Below are 23,509 nucleotides of genomic sequence, written 5' to 3' on the forward strand. Positions count from 1 at the left end.
GGCGAAGAAATAGCGAGTATCCCTGGACACTGCGATCATTGTCTGATATATTCGCATTTCAGATCATTCGACATCCGAAATACAACATTCACGTCCATTCGGACTACGACGTAGCCCTAATCCCATTATCCAAGCCACTGCAGCTGAACAAGAACCCTCACATCGCTCCCATCTGTCTTCCAGAAGAAGACGATGAGTTCGTCGATGTTATGTGTACTGCCACTGGATGGGGAAGGACGGACAGTGGTGAGTCGATCTTGGAATAGACGAGTTCAGAAAATCCCAGAGTGCTTAGCGTCGCTTTGAACTGTGGGCGTTTACTAATACGAAAGAAACGGGTGGCTTCCAAACTGCTCCGATTTCTTCCCTACCGGTCCATTGTGCACGACGTGTCAAAGTCAGCGAAAGCGAAATGTGAAGGATTATTGAACATGAAAGAACTGATGTTCTGAGGCTGGTACAAGGCGTGTTAGCTTAGCTCAATAGACCTCTACCTGAGAAACGTTATCATGACGTTGGTAGAAACACCGAAACCAAAACAGATCGGAAGGAGTGAGCTGGGTTCCACGAATGGGCAATTGTTCGCTACCTCCTATTGAAAGAAAAGTAGGACCGAAGGTCGTGTCCTTTTCAGAGACTATCGTAATCCCCTCAAGACCGTGGCTTTCGGGCGCGACCTTGTTCGCCACTAGCTTTGAACGTAGTTCAACTCTACCAAACTCGTGGCGCTGCCGAACATTATGACGTCATTTGTTTACAAACAGGTAGAGGTCTATTGGTAGAGCCCTGGACCGGCAATCCAGAAGATGTGGGTTCGAGTCCCACAGCTGGCTAACCTTTTCAATGACTTTCATCTTTCATCGTGAAGGATTACTCTTCGTTTCCCCGCCCAGCAAGCGCTCAGTATGCACTGCGTGCACAAAGAGCACTGATATTTTTTTTTAACTCGTCTATGCGTGAAACTATATGGATAATGATTTTAAGGGGGTAACGATAACAAGAGTGTACGTCTGGTATGGGTCCTAAAACACGCGAGCACGAACTGTCTTCTTTTTCTCTGTTTGGTTTGTTTGTCTTTTCTTTCGTTGCCTGACAACGGCAGCCTGAATCTTTGAAAACTGTACTACAGGTGTTGAGTCGGACGTACTGTATAAAGTCGACGTTCCAGTATGGAGAGACGAGGACTGTCGTCGGTCCTACACAGATGAGATCACAGAAAGCATGATGTGTGCGGGCTACCCGGATGGTGGAAAGGATTCTTGCCATGTGAGTATCTTCGTCGATCTCAAAGGCGGTGAGTCGTTCGTCAAAGATGGGATGGTTTGGATCAGATTGGATTGGTTCGTTAGGTTTAAGAATAATGCACGGATGACCAATAGTGTACGCAACACTGTGAGGGCAGGGGGGTTGAATATACAAGGTGTCCCAGAAAACGCGTCAATGAATTACAATTAAACAAAACTACTCCACATAGAATCATGCGGTCAACGGTGCCAACCGTTCCAACAGTCAACTTTTCCTCATCCCTGTACATATTTCTTCCCTTCCTCAATTTCCTCTTTATCTATGTACATATTTTATTTCTAGCTCCTGTGCCTTCATTTTGAAGACTGCCCTGCATCAAATGGGACTAGGAGCGAATACGCTACTCTACTCTATTCTACTCGACGGCATTTGTTCTTACTAGGCTTTTCCCACCTCCTGATGTGAATATCATGTAACGTAAGGTTTACTCTATAAACTTTTTGCGAACTGAACTTAGACATTTACCAAGTCAATATCACTTTTTTACCCCACGAATGCGAAGAGCGTACCGAATTTACTCGAATTCATGATAATTGACAGGGATATTGAGGAGCTATCCCATCGGGAAAAAATAGCCGAACATCGTGTTTTTCAGGGCACCAAGAGCATAGCACTCACAAGTTTCTGAGCGCAACCGTTGTCAGTCCGACAAAAGGAGGTTGCAAACCCGGGCTTATCGTATCCTGCTTCCGACATTGACTTTTAGACGATGCAACTCTTGGGATGGAGCCTTCTTTTCTACTGGGAACGCGAATAAAGACTGAAAGGTGACCCCATTTCTGCGTACCAATAGTGCAAAGAAGCCACACGTGACGTTCATGAATATGGCTTTGTGAAAGTGCGGTGTTCTCCGGCAGCGCTGTTTCAGTTTCCCTATGTCTACCAACATGATTACGCCACGGTGACGTTTCCTTGGTAGAGGTCTATTATCATAAATTCCAGTAAATTCGGCACGCTCTTCACATAGATGGAGTATAGGAGTCACCGGTACTTGTCAAACTTCCGAGTTCAGTTCGCAAAAATTTACACAATGAACGTTACATGACATTCACATCAGGAGGTGGCAAAAACCAGAACAAATGCCGTTGACTGAATGATTCTATGTGGCGTAGTTTATTATTATTATTATTATTATTATTATTATTATTATTATTATTATTATAACTCAATGACACGTCTGGGACGGGAGTTCAAGAGTTGTACTTGCACATAACTTCATTTTCATATTTCACATCTCACGCTTCTCGTGTAATGGGGTAGCGTACTGCTCTCAAGCGGTGAATCACCCCAGGACATAGTCATGATTTAGTAGTAGTAGTAGTAGTGGGACACACTGTATATTAAAGAAAAAGGACAGGTCGGCCAGACAGAGGTCAGCTCGCTATTCCACATCACACTACAAAAATAGCACTGCCCTCGCCCTAAAAGCAAAGGGAGCCGATACCACTATAAAGCTGACTGTGTGTATCACATTCTCATTGTGTGAGTCATCATGGTAATGATGCCGCGACGTTACACGTAAGGTTTGAGTGCCTTCCGAAACCAAGCGCTGTGCTTCACGGGTGTCTTGCTTTTCACATGGACGAAACGGCGGCAACACAAGGATGGCACGAAAAACTGTGGATTGTAAGGGCTATGAATTTTAACCGAACACCCTATTATCCCAATCCAGAAGATGTGGGATCGAGTCCTACAGCTGGCTAGCCTTTTCAGTGACTTTCATCTTTCACCCTATCATAATTTTGCTGCCTGAAGACGATTCATCTCGTTTCTTGACGTCCACACGCATATTGCTCGGGATGTCCCTATGTGGCTTTGCACACGGCCCGCAGAAAGGCAGTCGCAGAGAAAATAGGTTGGTTGTAGAAGGTGATTATTCAGTTAGTGTCACATTTGAATAAAAATAAATAGTTAAATAGTAGTAATAACTTGTAGGGAGCAGTGACATCATCGGATACCTAGCTAGCCGTTGCTATCAATTGATCAGTGTATTTGTTCAATTATCTGACAACTCATGTGTTCTTTATTCTGTGCTTAATTCTGTGCTTTATTTGCTTTATTTGTGAGTTCTTCTGTTATATTTTGCGTCAACAGGGTGATTCTGGTGGTCCCCTCGTATGCCCGATAAACGACGACACTTGGGTTCTGGCAGGGATCACGTCTTGGGGCTGGTACTGTGGTTTACCGAACAGCCCTGGTGTGTACACGCGCGTCACATCTGTGTTGGATTGGATTGTCAACACAATTAAAGGATCGTAACGTGTATTGAGTGAGCACTTGATGATGCATGGTTACCGCACAAGCAGAAGAGAACCTTCTCAAGATCGCGCTGCTCAGTGGACCTTATTTTTTTTTATTCAAGAAAAATCATGTCAAAGTATTACCCAATAAAGTTCATACTGTAGAAATACAGCTTCACGTTTTGTACGTTTGTGCGCGGGAACCTCATATGGAGGCACGCGATGACAGCAAATACTCGTAAATCAATGCGAGGACGCTTCCAATCCAACTACAAATGGCGTGTAGTGAGTAACAACAAAACAACAATCACCCACGGTGCTACGTTAAGAATTTGTCGTATGGAACTGTCTACAGGCAAGAACACATTCTTCTGTGTTAAAGGGGCACTAAAATGCAAAAACAAGTTCACTTCAAATTACGTTACGCGCTTATTTAAGTGTTAATTCACGTAACGCGCTTAGTGTCAATTTCTTAGCTGTTGTCATAATTGAAAACTTTGATTTCGTTACGAAGCCACAATCAACTACCGCACTCTTTCTTGCATCGGCGATAAGCAGTAAATGCTTCGTCTCGTGCATTGGTGTTTTCGGTCCATGCTGCGAACCTATGCCTCTGGTTCGTTGTGAAACGGATTCCTATCGCTGTGAGAAGGACGTGAAGATAAATGTTACCAGTGGAACATTCACGCTTCCAATCCAACTACAAATGGCGTGTAGTGAGTAACAACAAAACAACAATCACCCACGGTGCTACGTTAAGAAACTATCGTATTGAACTGTCTACAGACAACAACACATTCTTCTGTGTTAAAGGGGCACTAAAATGCAAAAACAAGTTCACTTCAAATTATGTTACACGCTATGTTAATTTCGTAGTTGTTACCATAATTCAAAACTTTGATTCCGTTACGAAGCCACAATCAACATTATACCGGACCCTTTCTTGCTTCGGCGCTAAGCAGTAAATGCTTTATCTCGTGCATTGGTGTTTTCTGTTCAAGCTGCGCGTGCCACACCATGGAGGAGTCGCGGTGAAAACCATAGTGTGCGTTGCGGACCGGTGTCGCTAAAAGAGGGACGCGAGGATAAATGATGACACTAGAACATTCACGAGAACTGTTGTGGGATAAATTCAACGAGTCGGTATTGAAAAATGTAGCTGTGCGCATCATGCCACGCATATACGGAACACTACGATCGAACCCGTTTCAAACCCACACGGTATGCGCGCGCTTCTCCTGCTGTCTCATTGGACGCCGCCAACCTTTGCCTCCTGGGGATTCCATTGGTTGCCTGGGGATTCCATTGGCGTCGAGACTGGGAGGTACCCGGGTTCGAATCCCGGTGCCGGCTGTGCTGTCTGGGGTTTTTCCTGGGTTTTCCTCAGACGCTTTCAGACATATGTCGGCACAGTTCCCTTAGAAGTCGGCCCAGGACGCACATTCCCCCAGGGCGTGAGTCGTGACGTTGCCCACATACGTGAGGCCGACAACGGCAAGCCCAATCACCACCACCACCACCACCACCACCACCACCACCATTGGTTGCCGCCAAAGACGGCTCCGCTTTCAGAGCGTTTTTCTTCTAAACGGTAGCGTTGTGTGAACTACTTTTGTTCGGTTGCACCAATTGAAGCACTGACTTTCATTTGAAGGCAAGTTGTTTATGCATTTTAGTGTCCCTTTAAAATGCGGTACACGCATGCGTTTTTCGGGGGAAAGGGGGGGGGGGTGGCAGGGTCGGCTAGTCGTTGTTGGCCACACAAAAGTGATTTATTTATGTATCTGTTTTTCTTTCTGGGGAAATATCATGAATATTGATAAGGAAACACGTGGAAAATATTTTTCCACGACTTCCATCTATTGCCACTTCAAGGGTTCAAGTTCTAAGCTTGGTCCACGTCATCATTTCAAGCGTGATAAAGAATCTGTTAGTATCGCGATCTTGGACGGACATGAATTGGCATTAATAATTTTGAGATATACGCTCTGATGAGACGCTTTATTCCTTAGTGAGATCCAACAACAATTAAAAAAAATGACAATGATGATGTATGTTGTAATTCGAATAATGATTCAATAAATGAATGAAAAGTGATGATGACATGGGTTGTTTCCCGGTGGTAGTCACAGGACCCAGAAGAGGTTAATATGAGAGGATGAATGAATGGTGAGCACGAAAGGAAAACAGGTCGGAGCTCTCTTTAGAGCTCCTCGAGAAGGTAGAAGAACAAGGTAATAAAAACGGTGAGATCCAACAGCAACTAAAAAGAAATCGTGACTATATGACCTGGGGTGATTCACCACTGGAGAGCAGTACACTACAGGTGGGTCAGTGAGAGATAGAGTGAGTGAGTGGAAAAGAAAGAAAAAAAAAGAGAAAATTGCGACACTGGGGGATCCATCTATGCGACACATTGTCGGTGGACCACGCAGTGTGGTCAGTATATCGATTGCGGATCATATTAGCTGCTTGCTGTTCGAGAACTGATGTAGACACTTGATTTCTTTTGATCTTAAGACCAGGAATTGACAGTGAGATCGACGGCAATGGCAGCGACGATGGAGGCGTCGTGGACACCGCTGATTTTGCTGAAAACGGGGGACCTTAGGTTTCACTGCCACGAAATAGTTGTATGCTGCAGTTGTATGCTTTCGGCGACAAACGGTGGTGACCTTTGAGGCACAAGTAATCGCGAATGGTCTCCCTCTGCCGTAAGACTTGGATAGATATTCTGCGGGCTTCTGCTATCACCATCCGCGTTTCCACGGCTCTCGGGACGCCGAGACACACCCTTAAGCTCCCCGCTGGAGTATACAGTCGTTGTTCTTTCATCTGTGAAACTACGTGCAAGGCAGGTAGGCTATTTATAGCAGACACCCTCGGACTACAGCTCGGAGGCCAGGTCCAGTTCACCAACGACATGTCCTGAAACCATTCCATACCTCACTGTAGAACTTCAGTCCTCACTCACTCATAGTGGAGCGCCGGCAAATTTCCGCGAGCAGTGGCATGAAGTATCGCCTGTCACGATTGAACACCTCAGAAGTTGTTAGGCAGCTTGCGCTAGACGTGGTAACAGAGCTAGGGGAGTGCAATAACCCCGTGTATACTGATGGTTCCGTGTCTGTGGATGGGGCTTCCTCGGCCGTCTATGATCTCCGTAATCCCGAAACCTTACAGAGCAAGCTAAGCCACAAAACTTCGTCCACGGTTGCGGAACTTCACGGGATATTCTCGGCGCTGAAGCACATGGCGACTCACCAGCCGCAAACGTGGGTCCTTTTTACTGATTCCCGATATGCCATACAAACACTACAGTCAAACAAGGAGACCACTAATGACGCCAATTGGAGCAAAATTACCAAGACATACGGTAAACTCAGACGAGGTGGACATAGGTATCCATCCAGTGGATCCCAACCACTACAAAATTCTTGGCCGCGAGAAGGCGGACGAGTCTGCAAGAGAAGCCCACTCCCTGACATGCAGGGAAAACATACCTCTGACCAAAGACGACATCAAAAGGGCAGCAAAGCGAATGGCAGGTGTGGAGATGAAGAAGCTACTGGCCAATTTACTATGGAGACACCTCAGGCTTGTCGCCCTCGAAGGTCCATATACGAGGGGTGTTCAAGTCAAACCGGGACTTCTCATTTTTCGTATAAGTAAATTGAACTTACAGGCGAGAAATTAGTTTTATTTTTCAACGTAATCTCCAGCTGCACTAATGCACTTGTCCCAACGTTCTACGAGGGTTTCGATGCCAGCAGCGTAGAAATCGTTACCGGCGCGTAGCAGCCATGGTCGGACCGCATTCTTGACCTAGTCGTCGCAGCTGAAGTGGCGGCCTCCAAGGACCGCCTTCAGTGGCCCGAAGAGATGGAAATCGCTGGGGGCGAGGTCTGGACTGTAATGGGGATGTGGCAGCAACTCCCAGCCAAGTTCCTGCAAGGTGCGTGTCGTAAGATGCGTGGTATGCGGGCGTACATTGTCTTGTAAGAGGAGGACTCCTTTGGTGATGAGGCCCGGCCGCTTTTGCTTCAGCGCCTTATGCACATCCCTGACAACCTTGCAGTAATATGCACTATTGATGGTGGTACCACTGGGCAGAAAATCAACATGAACAACGCCAACCTTGTCCCAGGAAACCGTGGAAAAACGTTGGATGTTCTCAGGAACTCTGACACTGGGCTCTTAGCCGCCCCGGCCGGGATCGTCCTGCACTGATGTACGGCCGCCTCGGAACCGTTTGCACAACTCAAGCGCTTTGCTGCGGCTAAGTGTATCGTGGACGTACTGAGCCTGAAGTCTTCTATGAATTTCAGATGACTTTGCGTCTTCATTCACGAGAAACTTATGACAATTCGCTGTTCGATGTGCGCTCACCTCATTGTCGGCCATCTTGTCCAGCACGTGTGTTCTGTTTTGCACAAACTTTGGACCATCACGTGGTGAACGCGCAGGCCTGTCGCGTGTGAAAATGGCTAAAAAGAAGTAGCGCGAGCCATTTCTACACTCAGGAGACAGAAAGTCCCGGTTTGACTTGAACGCCCCTCGTAAATACACAGGCTGTAGATACATGAGCAGGACCGACGCAGCACTCATTCATCGACTCCGACTTGGTACTGCTTTCACAAGAGCTTATAGGTATAAGCTAAACATGACCGACGACCCTACATGTAGACAATGCCGCACAAGCGAAGACTACATCCATATACTACTACAATGCACGAAATATGAGGACGAGAGAAAGGTGCTCGAAAAGCGTCTCTCAACACTGGACAGCCGGCCACTTACCACAGCAAAGATTCTAGGTGCATGATCTATAGACGACAATTGCCGCAAGGCGGCAGGCTACCTGCTACAATTCCTCAACACCACAAACCTGCGGGACCTGTGACACGTGCTTCCGAGCGTCTTCATTTCCCCGTGTCTGTTTATTTATGCGTGTGAGTGTGTGATTTTTTTTTTGTTCGGGTGAACCTTTTCTTTTTTTGAAGAGTAGCAAACCCAATATTGGCTGACCTCTCTCAACACTTAAAAACAACAACGACACCTCACTAATACCTATCAGGATTTTCTTTTTGTGATTGCCGTGCAATTGTAACTTCTAGTCAGACGAAACACGCAAAATATAAGTGTTCTTGTAGTGGCAGGTTTCCATGGGTTGCTGGCGTAAGCGATTGTAATTATTCAGTAGAATTCGATTCACTTTACGTTTGCATCTCAAGGATCTGGAGATGGGAAAATGTTGTAAGACAGCCTGACAAGTTCCCGTCCCCATAGCATACACTTAAGGGTACATTTATGCTGCAGCATCGCTGCTGGCACATGGCTGTTTGGCGATGACGAAACAAACACATGTATCTCTGTGGGCGCGTTCATGCTGCAGCATCGCTGCTTGCCAAAGATGCACGCCATGATCATCGCCACAACAATGCTGCCAAACATGTTTGAACATGCCCGGGGACTACCTGACTTCTGGCGATGACAGGTCAAACACAGAGCTTTCTGTTGGTGCATTTACCCTGCAGCCTGGCTGCTCGCTTATCCTCGCCGCTGCTTGCCGCTCTGCTCGCTGCACCTAGGAATGTAAACATGTTTGTCTTCCTGGTATCATTGATGACTGGCGTCTTGAAATCCGACCTGCGATTGGTTGTGATGAAGTCGGTTTCCTCCTTCCCACTTTTCCTCGTTTCCATCCTTCCACAGTGAACGGTGCTAGGTGACTGATATAGCGAAAGCGAGCAGCATCTTGAGCAATCTGCAGGGTAAACGCACCCTAGCGGTTATGCGAGCAGCGATGTGCTTGAAGCTGCAGCGAGCAGCGATGCTGCAGCATAAATGTACCCTAAAACTAGCACAGACAGTAATAACAATATAGAGAGCTTTAGCAGAACCGTTGATAAGTGGAGTGCGTGACTCGTATCACACGCAACCAATCAGTGGATAAGATTGTGAGTCGCACAAGAATTGCGAATAATTTAGGTTGTGTGTGTGTGGGGGGGATATATTTATTGAAAAAAGTAGGGGAGGGAAGTTAAGTCATGCGTAGGCCGACTTGCTATTCCTGAAGACAGGATAACCTTACCAACGGTTTGCTAAAAACTGCCTAATGCCCATTTCACACTATACAGTTTCGCTCGTCCGTGTTTTTCAAGGCAAATCGGACCCATTGGAATCTACGCAGCTCGATAACCTCTGGGTTCTATTCTCGAAGCATAACGACAAGAAAAACGGTGGTGTGGAATAGGCCTAATAGCAAGTTTACTGCATCAGAAGAATTCTACGAAAACGACCAAAATAAGACAAGTTATCAAATCCAAGCTTAGCAATGTGACGTCACAGACTCCAAAGAAACGGGGTGGATTGGCTTATCATGTTTTCGGTATTGTTATCTTGAACACCTTCCGAACACAAGATTCCCAGTCATTATCGCGGCGCCCTTTTCCATCTTAGACACGTGCCGCAGTCGGGCTTCCGCTGAACTCATAAGATCGTGCGCCCGGGGCTGATCATTTTGGCACTCGGTTGCTTTGTAAGTCGTCTGATTCGAGGTAGAAGCATCACGGTTTCGAGCTACAGTGAGCGAGCAAAGAACCTGTTGTCGTGGTAAGCTATGTTATGTTGATTTTGGCCCAGGGATACGGGCGGGGTGGTCTGGGAGAGTAGGCAATTCTCAGATTGTTTCATGAGAGCTAGCACTAAGCAGTAACCACCGGGCCAGCAGTAACAAATGTTCCGCGATCACGGAAGCACACGAGGAGCGCTGTCTGTCATACATTCCTGTCTTCATGGTACGATGCTGAAGTGTTGTGAGTTAAATGATGATGATGATAAAGCAAGTCCGACGACTATAGTTGACACTGTATCTCGCTCGGTGCATTATGGAACGACGTACGATATTAGATTGCACTTGAGCTGTACGCCCTTCATTTCGTTGCCCTTACATCTCCGCTTCTGCTGAAGATACGGTTCATCGACATAGAAAATATGAGAGAACAACTGTTTAAAGGTTACGTTTGATCAACAATAGGAAAATACTAGCGTTCAGGTTGAGTTGGGAACTACATCCGACGACCCCCACGTACATCGAGCATGAGGTCGGAGCCTCAGGCTAGTTCAGTTTAAATTGTTGTACTTCATTGCTACTAGGGGGGGGGGGGGGGATATGTTTTTTAGAACAAAGAAAAGAAAAGGTGGAAAGGGTAGGGTGTCATTGCTACGATACACAAGGTAACATGCCATTTTGCATAATGAAAGACCCCGAGACTAGGGAACACGAAAGGACAGACGTGTTGTGTCTGTCCTTTTGTGTTCCCTAGTCTCGGGGTTTTCCATTATGCATCATCTCCACCAGCTCGCTCGCTTCCTAGCCATTTTGCTCACGGCTGATAGCACTTCCTTTCATAAAAGGATGCAGGTATCTATATGACAGAAATAGCGGAAGGTAGCAGCGCCTTGGAGTACAGCTTCGTAATCTTGTCGCGCTGTCTGCACCCCACTGAATAGGAAAATAAAAACATCAATGTCCAATAAAAAATAGTCCATGTTGCTGAATTTCAACAAATCAAGAGGGCGATGATATAGCACTTGGTCGGCAATGATCCGTTTGAATCGCTTGTCCACAACGACACTGCCACAGTTTGGGCCGCATGGAACCCAGCGGGACCATAACTTCCGCCCACGCAACCAGGGACCATTTTTTCCGGGACCACATTTTTCCGGAACCCTTTCGATGCTGTGATGAACATGTCATTACAACATATGCTCATCTCACTCCTGCTCAGGTCAGTGATAATGATAATTCCCTGCTTTACTTTGCGAGACGGCTATGACCATAAGCATGACATTGGTCTGTTCGTGGAATGATTTTGCCCACCTCAGGGTTATTTAATAGGGGTTAACCTATAGGGATTGATAGGATTAACAGGCAGGTTTCAGGTTATTTAGGACACTATTAATTAATTTGTTATAGTGCGTATAGTTGCGTGGGTGTCTTGCACGTGGCTCGCGCCTCACCCCTGACTTCAGGCTTTTGCGTTTCGATCAACAGGGTGATTTTGGTGGTCCTCTCGTCTGTCCTGGGGCGGAAGGCAACGCTTGGGTTCTGGCAGGGATCACATCCTGGGGCATCAGATGTGCTCAACCGCTGAACCCAGGAGTGTACGCACGTGTCCCGTCTACGTTGGATTAGATTCAATTTACGATGCAATAATCATAATGTAAAAGTATTTGGTAGCGGCTTTACACGTTCGCAGCTACCTGACTGCAGTGAACTTTCCGAAGACACCTTTTTACAGCATGGAATTTCAATAAACGTTACGCTATGCAAACGTGTTTCTGATTAATTGAAGGGTGCCTGCTCGTGGTTATAACAAATAAGTCGTGATTATGACATGACACAACGTTACACGGGAAACATTTGATGTGAGATATGACAATAAAGTTAAAGTTACGTACAAGCACAACAACAGACGGTTTCACAAAGATGCACTCACCACCAAGTGTGCGGCGCAAAGCAGCATGAGAACTTTGAGGGACACTGCTCCGTCGTCACCTTCGGTTATGGTTTTCCCCGGCTGACGCTGCTGCTGCGAACACTGGGAATGTTGTTGTTCTTCTTCTACCTCCGTCTCTGGCCGTCTTGTAATGCTCTAAGGTCCTCTAAGGTCCGATGATCCCTTGCGTGCCACAGGTGGCGCTTGCTTTTGTGAAAGTTCTATTGAGCTGCCCTCCTCTGGCTGCGCTACGCCACTCAATAGGAAGATGAAGAATAAAACACACACACACACAAAGAAGCACCAATGGTCAATGGGATACACGGTATGACACTACAGCGTCTGGAGCAAACCGATAGACACGAGGAACTTCAAGAACATTAGAAGTTAGAAGAAGAAGAAGGAGTTAAGAAGTTAAGAAGGTAACATTAGAAGTTAAGAACGGTGTAAGAGCTGACATACGATGTTTTTTTAATTGACTAAATAAAAGGCATCGGCGTATTACTGGAAACAGCAGTAAGGAAGGTTCCCGTAGCATGCGCCCTCTGAATTGTTTCTAACTGTGGAATTCTCGCACCACAAAGCTATGTCAGAAGACAGGGAAAGCATGATACACAGCGCACATCAGGACAGTTCGCTGCACTCTTCAACTGCCATACTTCAACTGTACTTTCACCACAGTGACTCTCGGGAGTGGCTTGCGCCTGCTGGTACGCCACGTTTACTCGGAGCTTGCCTCTACATTCTCAACATCGTCCCCTAGGCCGTTTGTGTCACTTTACCACCGGCTCAGCCTCAATGTGCCCTACAGTTGATGTCTTCCTCACAAGCTTGGAAAGGCAGATTCTCCTAACTGTGGCATGTGTGGGACTGTTGAGGACAATGAACACATCCTATTATACCGTCCACGGTATCAGCAGCACAGACTATATCTACAGGCTTCTTTAGCTCGGCGGGATGGCAGCCCCTTCGATGCTATTAAGGTTCTGCGCCCTTTGACACCCGACCATCAGTTCCACGCCACGCAGGCATTTGTGCGATTTTGCGCGGCGCGTAAAGTTGGTAGACACAGCGTCACTGACAGTGTGTCTGAGTGACTAACTGAGTGTCTTTGTCACTCATTGTCCTTGTTTTTCTAAGTGGTCTGGAGTAGCCGGCTCTGGTAATGAGTGCCTATTTCTACTTTTTTTTTCTTATCAACTCAACTCAACTGAACTCTACCGGCACCCTCGACTCCTTCTCTGATGCACCCTTCTTCGTCCTCCCTGGGGACACAATTTACGGACCAATTCTAGGACTTCGGCCTACTTCATGTTGAGCGGGACGCTGTGCTGTGGCTCCCACCCTTAAGATTCCTTTTGTCTGCTGCGGAACCTCCACTTAGCTAAGAACAGATACTTCTTTACCTTGAAGTTGTGTACCTTTCGGGATGTATTTGGCGTTCAGATGTGGTAGGAGCTGTCTCCAGACCACCTGCGCCAGTTGAAGAGTGCAGCGAACTGTCCTGTCTGTGTATAATGCTTTCGCAGTATATGAACCGATTACCCCTCTACCGCACTGTAGAAAGAGAAGACATTTATGCACGAATGGTGTAAAAAATGCTATATACTGTATAATGGATTTCTTGGCGGAATCTCAGCTTACGGCCAAAGAGGACACGACGGCGATATCCTGAGCATTGTGTGCGGTGAACCCGGTAAGCCCTCATACCTCACGAAGTTCGGAGATACGAAAAAAGAGGGGGAAAAAAACTAAAACAGCTAGTGATAATAATAATTTGTGGATTTACCTCACAAGACAATGTTAATCATGAGCGACGCCATAGCAGTCAGTGTGTGGCTTATCTAAGCAGCCTGTACTCTCCTACCAAGTTGTTGACGTCCTCAGCCGGGTTCGAACCTGCAATCTTAACACAAAAAAGGTACGGGCACGCATAAAAAGGAACAATATGTTGCTACATGACATTTGAGTATTACTGGCCTTGCGAGGAACAGTATTGGCTATCATAAACATCCAAGAAACATGCTGCGTAATATTCTCGCAAAACATGCACGCGTTAGGTTAACTTACTATGCTGACACCCGATTACAGACACGCGGTTTGCGCAACAGTCGACGAAATCAGCGGTGACGGCCTGACGGCGTGAGCAAGTTCGCTGCCTTCTCTACACGAAAAATGCGCTCGTCCGCAGTAATAGAGTGATCTGGAAAACAAGCCATGTTAACACATGTATACGGTAGCAGAAATTTAATCGCACTCTCAGGCGTGATTGATATTCATGAAATCAGCATCGTGTAGGTCTGCCGGTAACTATACTTATGTAAGCTTCGTCGGAGAGGACGCTCACAGCCAAGCTGTGCACCGCAGGGAACGATGAAACTCGTTATAGTTCTCGTGGCTGCTCTTAGCAGCGCTCTAGCTGGAAAAAGTAAGTCACTTCTCATTATCCCTGCATTATATATTTCACTTTTTATCGTGGTAGTTTACGAACATCGTGCGTGTTACATGTTGGAAAGGGCTGACAACACGGGTTTTTTTTTTTTTTTTTTTTTTTTTCGTTTTCGCTGAAGTATACCTGAGGAAAAACTTCGGTTCAACGAAGATATTCGTGTTATTATCAAGCACGAAGATTATTATCAAGACGAAATTATGGCTTATACAGGGTGTCCCTGAAAACGTGTCATTGAATTATAATAAATAAACTACGCCACCTAGAATCCTGCGGTCAAGAGCATTTGTTCTTATTAGGTTTTTGCCGCCTCCTAATGTGAATGTCATGTACTCCAAGTTTAATTATGTAAATATTTGCGAACTGAACTCAGAAATTTGCCAAGTAAAGGTCACTTTTTTACCCCACCAATATGAAGAGCGTGCCGAACTTCACTCAAATCCATGATAATTCACAGTGATATTCACGAGCTATCCCATCGGAAAAAAATAGCCGAATATCATGCTTTTCGGAGCACCGGACCATAGCGCGCGATGACTTTTCGAGCGCAATCGCTCTCAGTGCGACGAAAGGAGGTTCCGAAGCCAGCCCACAGAGTGATAGTAGAAAAAGGAACAGTTCCTAAAATTGGGAGAGGGAAAGCATTATCCGAGCGAAAGTCGGACGTGATAAGCCGTGCCTGCTTTATCTCTTTCTGCAATATCAGTGAGGGCTGGGTTTCCAACCTCCTTTCGTCGGACTGACAAAGATTACGCTGAAAAATTCATGGTGCGCTATTCTGTGCGACCTCCGTAGAGCATGATGTTCGTCTATTTTTTTCCGATGGGATAGCTCCTGAATATCCCTGTCAATTATCATTAATTTGATTAAATTAGACACGCTCTTCACATTGGTGGGGTAAAAAAGTGACCTTTACTAGGCAAATTTCCGACGTAAGCTCGCAAAAATTTACATAATTAATCTTACGTTACACGACATTCAAATGAGGAGGTGGCAAAAACCCAGTAAGAACAAATGCCATTGACCGCATGACTCTATGTGGTGTAGCTTTTTTTATTGTAATTCAATGACACGTTTTCTGGGACACCCTGTATAGACCAAGCTTGGCCGCCTGTGTCCACTTTCGTATCACTAAGACATCCATACGTTACTCCCGTTACGATGCTGACAGGGATGTCGGAAGCCCTTCACGGTGGGGGGGGGGGGGGGGCGCTAACCTGACCTAATCCTAGAGGAAAGCAACACGGTGCACGGTTCTCTGTTGAGAGGTCCGTCAAAAAAAAAGGGGGGGGGGGGAGTCATTGATGCGTTTATTTGAAATGCCTCGTCCATACAATCTAGTGGCGGTGGAGTTTGTAACCCAGATGGTGTAGACTGCCTGGCTTTCTTGATTACACAGAGGCGAAAAAGAAGTTGGCGTTAGAGCAGCACTATAGCAACACAAAGTGAAATATTTGTTGATGGCTTTATGGAATGCTTTGGGACAAATCCATACAAGTAAGCGCGGTGGCATTTTTCTTCATTTTGAATATTTGTGTTCTCGTCAAAAGCCCAATGGTTTCGTCTGCAAATGACGTCATTATTATTGCACTAAAAGGGCTCTGTCGGGTGTTCTGGCAGGCAAGGACACATACGGGTTGTCCCAGCCAAAAGCGTCGCAACACCGTTGAGGCCTTCTGATGTTCTTGGAGTTCCTCTTGGCTACCGGTTTGCTCGAGAGGCTGTAGGGTCCTCCCTTGCATCTCAAGGACCATTGGCGCTTCTTTCATGCGTTCTTTTTTTGTTCCTTTTGTGTGACGTAGCGCTGGGCAGCCAGTGGAGCGGAGTTCAAGAGTTGTACTTGCACATCACTTCAGTTTTCATATTTCACATCTCATGTTTCAGTGTCAGTGTTTCGCGTGTGATGGGGTAGTGTACTGTTCTCAAGCGGTGAATCAGCGCAGGTCATAGTCATGATTTATTTGTTGTTATTTTTGTTCAAACCCTTGACTAGGCATTTGGAGTTTTTTGCTACGCATAACTTTGAAATGAAGTTCTTGGTTGAATCACAGCTTGCGGCCAAAGGCGACACGACGCTGATATTCATCGCATTGTGGGCGGTAAACCCGCTAAACCTCATGAGTTCCCCTGGCAAGTAGAAGTCCTCAAGAACGGCTTCCAGCATTGCGGAGCATCTGTCCTGAACAAAAAGTGGATCATCGGTGCTGCACACTGCTTCCGGTTAGTACTTTTAATGACATTCTTTTTACAACACGATACCTTCTTCGAGGACCACGTTACTAATAGCAGCTGCGAAAGAAGCCAAGTTCTGAATACTGTTTTTTACTTTTTTTTTAAGTGACCCTGAGATTCCGGAGTACTGGTTCGTGTTTGGAAAACACAACATCACTAAGAAAGAGAAGTTGCAAGAGACTCGACGTGTTAGCAGTAGCAGGGTAAGGTACCACCCATAAGTTATTTTAATATGCGTATATGATATCACCATAGTGCAACTTCGGAGGCACATGCAGTGCGTTTGTAGCTTGTCTTCCTGCAATGCCTGCTCAACTCTCGACGAACGGCGTAAAGTCTAGCTTTCTAAAGACCTGGTGGAACCTCATTTTCTAATAATGTACGACCAGTTTAATGCTTTATTCATTGAGAAGCGAGGAACATGCAGCTATGAGTTCCGACAGAGTCGCGACAGGACACTGCGAGATAGGCAAATACAAGAGACGGACAACGCATAAACCAAACGAAGAGAAAGACCGCAAAAATAACCCAAGGTGTCACCCAAGAACCCAAGAACACTCACACCCGGGTACCAACTAATAAGTAATTCCATTTGATAAGATCATAGATCAAAAGTTCGTAGACCAAATATACAGCAATATACTCTGCCCTACCCTTAGGACAGTAACCCATACCCAAAGTTTAATGTCACAGCTGGACGTAGTTTTCATTAGGCAGCACCCAACAATTGCCTGGCACAACGTTGCGACTTGCACAAGCACAGATATACAGGGTGTCCCATAAGACGTGTCATTGAATTACAATAAAAAAACTACGCCACTTAGAATCATGCGGTCAAAGGCATTTGTTCTTACTTGGTTTTTGCCAACTCGTGATGTGAATATCATGTATCGTAAGTTTAATTATGTTAATTAAATAATGTTAAAAATATGTTATTAAATTATGTTATGTTATGTTAATTATTAGGTATTTGCAAAATGAACTCGGAAATTTGCCAAGTAAAGGTCACTTTTTTACCCCACCAATATGAAGAGCGTGCCGAATTCATTCAAGTTCATGATTATTGACAGTTATATTCATGAGCTATCCCATCGGAAAAAAATAGCCGAACACCATGTTTTTCGTAGCACCGGACCGTAACGCGCCACGACCTTTTGAGGGCAATTGCTCTCAGTCGGACGAAAGGATGTTCCAAACCCAGCCCCAGCCACAGAGTGATAGTACAAAAAGTGACAGTTCCTGAAATTAGGACGGGGAAAGTGTGATCCCAGTGAAAGTCGGACGCGATAAGCCATACCTGTGTTATTTCTTTCTGCGATGCAGGTATGGGCTGGGTTTCCAACCTCCTTTCGTCGAACTGACAAAAATTGCGCTGAAAAATTTGTAGCGGCTAGCTCCGTAGAGCATGATGTTCTGCTATTTTTTTTCTAATGGGATAGTCACTGAATATCCTTGTCAATTATCATTAATTTGAGTAAATTAGACACGCTCTTCACAATAGCGGGGTAAAAAGGTGACCTTTGCTCTGGAAATTTCCGACTTCAGTTCCGAAAAATTTACATAATTAAACTTACGTTACACGACATTCACATCAGGAGGTGGCAAAAACCTAGTAAGAACAAATGCCGTTGACAGCATGATTCTAGTTGGTCTAGTTTTTTTATTATAATTCAATCACACGTTTTCTGGGGCACCCTTTATAGAGGAGCAACCGATTTCACGCTGGCTAGGGACCCTGGAGAGCACTAAACAAAATGAGAATTCGGTCGTGCCTGTTACGAGAAACATATCCGAGAAAAATATGGAGACGTTGACCTCTGGAGACAGTTGCTCCTGAACACTTGGTTGATGACTTTTTTTTTAAATTTTTTAGACTTCTTCTCTCTATTTATATTTAATTTACGCTGTCAACCTATTTTCACTAGTCATTAAGATTAATTATGAAGGTTAATTCACAGCTGCACTAATCACTGATATATCACTATTAGGTGTTCGTTCAAACGTTTTGCGCGCATAATTTACGTCACTAGTTTATTTACTATATCTTATTGTAATTGATAGGATACCTTTGTATAAGCAGACTTAATTCTTTATTGATTAATAATTGAAATTACTGATTATATTAAAATACTAAAATAATAATGAAAAGCAATACATGGAGGTGTAAGCCCCATCGAGGGGGTATGCTTAATGGTGAAAAAAATTGGGAGGGTTAGCGATACGAGAGATTTGATATTCCCTAAAGAAAGGAAGACTGCTCTTGCACTAGTCGCTGTTCAGGCTCGCACCACAGAGAGACATCATGGCAGCGGCTACGGCTACTTATAGTAGAGTTGCTTCAAACTCTCCATAGTTTCTTTATCGCATAACGAGGTCCCTCCACACCTTCACCGCTGGAAGTAAAGCAGAGAAGTTAAGCACTACGCGCAAAGATTGACCGCAGAGACATAGCTAGACTCTATAGGGGCGAAGAAACAGCGAGTATCTCTGGACACTCGGAACATTGTCTGATATATTCGTTTTTCAGATCATTCGACATCCGAAATTCGACATTGACGCCCAGTGGGACTACGACGTAGCCCTAATCCCATTATCCAAGCCACTGCAGCTGAACAAGAACCCTCACATCGCTCCCATCTGTCTTCCAGAAGAAGACGAAGATTTCGTCGATGTTATGTGTACTGCCACTGGATGGGGATTGACGGGCAGCGGTGAGTCTTGCAATAGACGAGTTCAGAAAATCCCAGAGTGCTTAGCGTCGCTTTGAACTGTGGGCGTTTACTAATACGAAAGAAACGATTTGGGCTTCCATTTCTCCCCTACTGGTCCATTGTGCACGACGTGTCAAGGTCAGCGCAAGCGAAACGTGAATGATTATTTTTTGTTCCCCCGCCCAGCAAGCGCTCAGTATGCACTGCGTGCGTAAAGAGCACTGAGATTTTTCTGAACTCGTCTATGCGTGAAACTACATGCATAATGATTCTAAGGGGTAACGATAACCAGAGTGTACGACCGGTATGGGTCCTAAAAACGCGCGAGCACAAGCTGTCTTCTTTTCCTCTTTTTTTTTTTTTTTTTTCGTTGCCTGACAACGGCAGCCTGAATCTTCGAAAACTGTACTACAGGTCATGGGACGGACGTACTATATAAAGTCGACGTTCCAGTATGGAGAGACGAGGACTGTCGTCGGTCCTACAGACATGCGATCACAGAAAGCATGATGTGTGCGGGCTACCCACAAGGTGGAAAGGATACTTGCGGTGTGAGTATCTTTGTCGATCTCAAAGGCGGTGAGTCGTTCGTTAATGATTGGGTTAAGGATTGGATTGGATCAGATTGGATTGGTTCGTTAGGTTTAAGGATAATGAACGGATGACCAATACTGTACGCGACTTTGGGGTGCTGTATGTGTGTGGGGGGGGGGGGGGTGGAGGTGGAGACACAGGGTGTCCAACGAAACGCGGCAGTGAATTATAATTAAAAAAAAACTCTTCCACCTCCTAGACATCATGCGGTCAACGGCTTTTTCCATTCCAACGGTGCCAACCGTTCCAACAGTTACTTTTCCTTATCTGTGTACATATTTCTTCCCTTCCTCAATTTCCTCTTTATCTATGCATATATTTTATTTCTAGCTCTTGTGCCTTCATTTTGAAGACTTCACTGATTCAAAGGGGACTAGGAGCGAATACTCTACTCTACTCTACGGCATTTGTTCTTACTGGTTTTTTCCACCTCATGGTGTGAATATCATGTAACGTAAGGTTTACTATGTAAACTTTTTGCGAACTGAACTACGACATTTACCAAGTCAATGTCACTTTTTTACCCCACGAATGCGAAGAGCGTACCGGATTTACTCGAATTCATGATAATTGATTGAGATATTGAGGAGATACCGCATCGGGAAAAAATAGCCGAACATCGTGTTTTTCAGGGCACCAAGAGCATAGCGCTCCACAATTTTTGGAGCGCAACCGTTGTCAGTCCGACAAATGGAGGTTGCAAACCCACGCACAGAGCGATTGTAGAGAGAGATAACACAGAACGTGGCTTATCGTAGCCTGCTTCCGCTGGGATCATGCCTCCCCTCTCCCAATTTCAGGAGCTGCGACTCTTCTACTCTCGCTCTGTGGGCTGGGTTCAAATAATAATAATAATAATTGGATGTTTACGTCGCGAGACAACTGAGATCATGAGCGACGCCACAGCGGTCGGTCTGTGGATTGCTTTTGCCCACTGGGCTGGGTTCGCGTCATCCTTTCGTCGGAGTGACAAGACAAAAAGTCGTCGTGTGCTACGCTCATGGTGCTCCGAAAAGCATGATGTTCGGCTATTTCTCCCGGTGGGATAGCACCTTAACATCCCCTTCAATAAACCACTCCCTGTTTACAAACAAATGACGTCATATGGTACAACAGCGCCGCCAACTTGGTAGAGTGGAACTACTATAGCAAAAAATCAACAAGTCACAAGAAAGTCACGTTTAAATCTGGCTTCTCATATAGATTGATCTTTTTTGCAATTCTTTACATATTACTAGTTGTATAGGCTTGTTCTGCTCGATTCTCGCAGTAGCTGTGTCTTTTCGGTAGCCGTTTCGGAAGAACGCCACCGGGCTCTTCCATCCTCAGGAGCTAGAAGTGTACGTTTTTCTCTCGTGGTTTCTCTATACAAAAGCAAGCGCAAACTCATTTGTAATAACAAACGACATTCCGCACAGGATTACGACATTGACTTTTAGACGATGCAACTCTTGAGACGGAGTCTTCTTTTCTTTCGGCGTTTCACTGGGAACGCGAATAAAGACTGGAAAGTGACGAAAAACGTGACCCCATTTCTGTGTACCAATAGTACAAAGAAGCTTGACGTGACCGCGTTCGTGAATATGGCTTTGTCAAAACTGCGGTGTTCTCCTACAGCGCTGTTTCGGTTTCACTATGTCTCCCAACATGATTACGTCACGGTGACGTTTCCTTGGTAGAGGTCTATAAACCTCTACCCGAGAAACGTCATTGTGACGTTGGTAGACAGACTGAAACCGAAACAGATCGGAACAGCTAGGTTCCACGAATGGGCATTTGTTCGCTGCCTCCTATTGACGGAAAAGTAGGACCGAAGGTCGCGTCCTTTTCAGAGACCATCGTAATCCCCTCAAGACCGTGGCTTTTGGGCGCGACCTTGTTCGTCACTAGCTTTGAACGTAGTTCAACTCTACAAAATCCGTGGCGCTGTCTACCACTGTGACGTCATTTGTTTACAAACAGGTAGAGGGCTATTATCATAAATTCGAGTAAATTCGGCACGCTCTTCTCATAGGTGGAGTAAAAGAGTCACCGTTATTTGTCAAACCTCCGAGTTCAGTTCGCAAAAATTTACACAATAAACTTTACGCTACGTGGCATTCACATCAGGAGGTGGCAAAAACCAGAACAAATGCCGTTGACTGATTATTCTAGGTGTTGTAGTTTTTACTATTATTATTATTATTGTTGTTATTTTAACTCAATGACACGTCTTCTGGGACTCACCGTATATTAAAGAAAAAGGACAGGTCAGCCAGAGAGAGGTCAGCTCGCTATTCCACATCACACTTAGCACTGCCCTCGCCCTAAAAGCAAAGAGAGCTGATACCATTATAAAGCTGGCTGCGTGGACTGTGCGTATCACATTCTCATTGTTAGTGTCATCATGATAATGGTGCTGCGATGTTACACGAAAGGTTTGCGTGCCTTTCGTCTTGCTTTTGACATGGAAGAACGCATAGGGATGGCACGAAAAACTGTGGATCGAAAGCGCTATGAATTTTAACCGAACACCCTATGATAATTTTGATGCCTGAAGACGATTCATCTCGTTTCGTGACGTCCACACGCGTACTGCTCGGGATGTCCCTATGTGGCTTTGCACACAGCCCAATGAAGGGCAGTCACAGAGAAAATAGGTTAGTTGGAGAAGCTGATCATTCAGTTAGCGTCATTATTAGTGAAAATAAATAGTTAAATAGTAGTACTAACTTGTAGGGAGCAGGGACATCAACGGGATACCTCGCTATAGCTGTTGCTCTCAGTTGATCAGTGCATTTGTTCAATTATCTGACAACTCATGTGTGTTTTTTACATAATTCTGCGCTTTATGTGCTTTATTTGTGAGATTTTCTGTTACATTTTGCGTCAACAGGGTGATTCTGGTGGTCCCCTCGTATGCCCGATAAACGACGACACTTGGGTTCTGGCAGGGATCACGTCTTGGGGCAGAGACTGTGGCCTTCCGAACAGCCCCGGGGTGTACACGCGCGTCACATCTGTGTTAGACTGGATTGTCGACACAATTAAAAGATCTTAACGTGAAAGTATTGAGAGAGCACTCAATACTTGGTCACCGCACAAGCAGACGAGAACCCTTCTCAAGATCGCGCTGCTCAGTGGACCATATATATATTTTTTTTTTATTCAACAAAAATCATGTCAAAGTATTGATCAATAAAGTTCATACTGTAAAATACAGCTTCACGTTTTGTACGTTTGTGCGCGGGAACGTTAAATGGAGGCGCATGATGACAACAAATAAATCGATCCGAGGACGCTTCCAATCCAACTAGAAATGGCGTATAGTGAGTAACAACAAAACAACAATCACCCACGGTGCTACGTTAAGAAACTATCGTATTGAACTGTCTACAGACAACAACACATTCTTCTGTGTTAAAGGGGCACTCAAATGCAAAAACAAGCTCACTTCAAATTATGCTACACGCTATGTTAATTTCGTAGTTACCA

At 45.3% G+C, this 23,509-nt stretch overlaps 1 protein-coding gene across 1 annotated transcript in view; it reads left to right on the plus strand.

Moving 5' to 3' along the window:
• The window catches only part of LOC135395198 (transmembrane protease serine 9-like), a 62,658-nt gene extending 39,422 nt beyond the window's left edge, over positions 1-23,236 (plus strand). The window contains exons 17-27 of the mRNA XM_064626437.1: positions 63-246; positions 1,130-1,266; positions 3,400-3,562; positions 6,932-7,213; positions 7,375-7,500; positions 14,370-14,477; positions 16,550-16,718; positions 16,837-16,933; positions 19,258-19,441; positions 19,856-19,992; positions 22,911-23,236. Coding sequence (XP_064482507.1) covers positions 63-246; positions 1,130-1,266; positions 3,400-3,562; positions 6,932-7,213; positions 7,375-7,500; positions 14,370-14,477; positions 16,550-16,718; positions 16,837-16,933; positions 19,258-19,441; positions 19,856-19,992; positions 22,911-23,075 — 1,752 coding nt within the window. The 3' untranslated portion in view covers positions 23,076-23,236. The remainder of the gene's footprint in view (positions 1-62; positions 247-1,129; positions 1,267-3,399; positions 3,563-6,931; positions 7,214-7,374; positions 7,501-14,369; positions 14,478-16,549; positions 16,719-16,836; positions 16,934-19,257; positions 19,442-19,855; positions 19,993-22,910) is intronic.
• The last annotated feature ends 273 nt before the right edge of the window (positions 23,237-23,509 follow it).

This window comes from Ornithodoros turicata, chromosome 5, assembly GCF_037126465.1.
Source record: "Ornithodoros turicata isolate Travis chromosome 5, ASM3712646v1, whole genome shotgun sequence".
Classification (NCBI taxonomy): Eukaryota; Metazoa; Arthropoda; class Arachnida; order Ixodida; family Argasidae; genus Ornithodoros; species Ornithodoros turicata.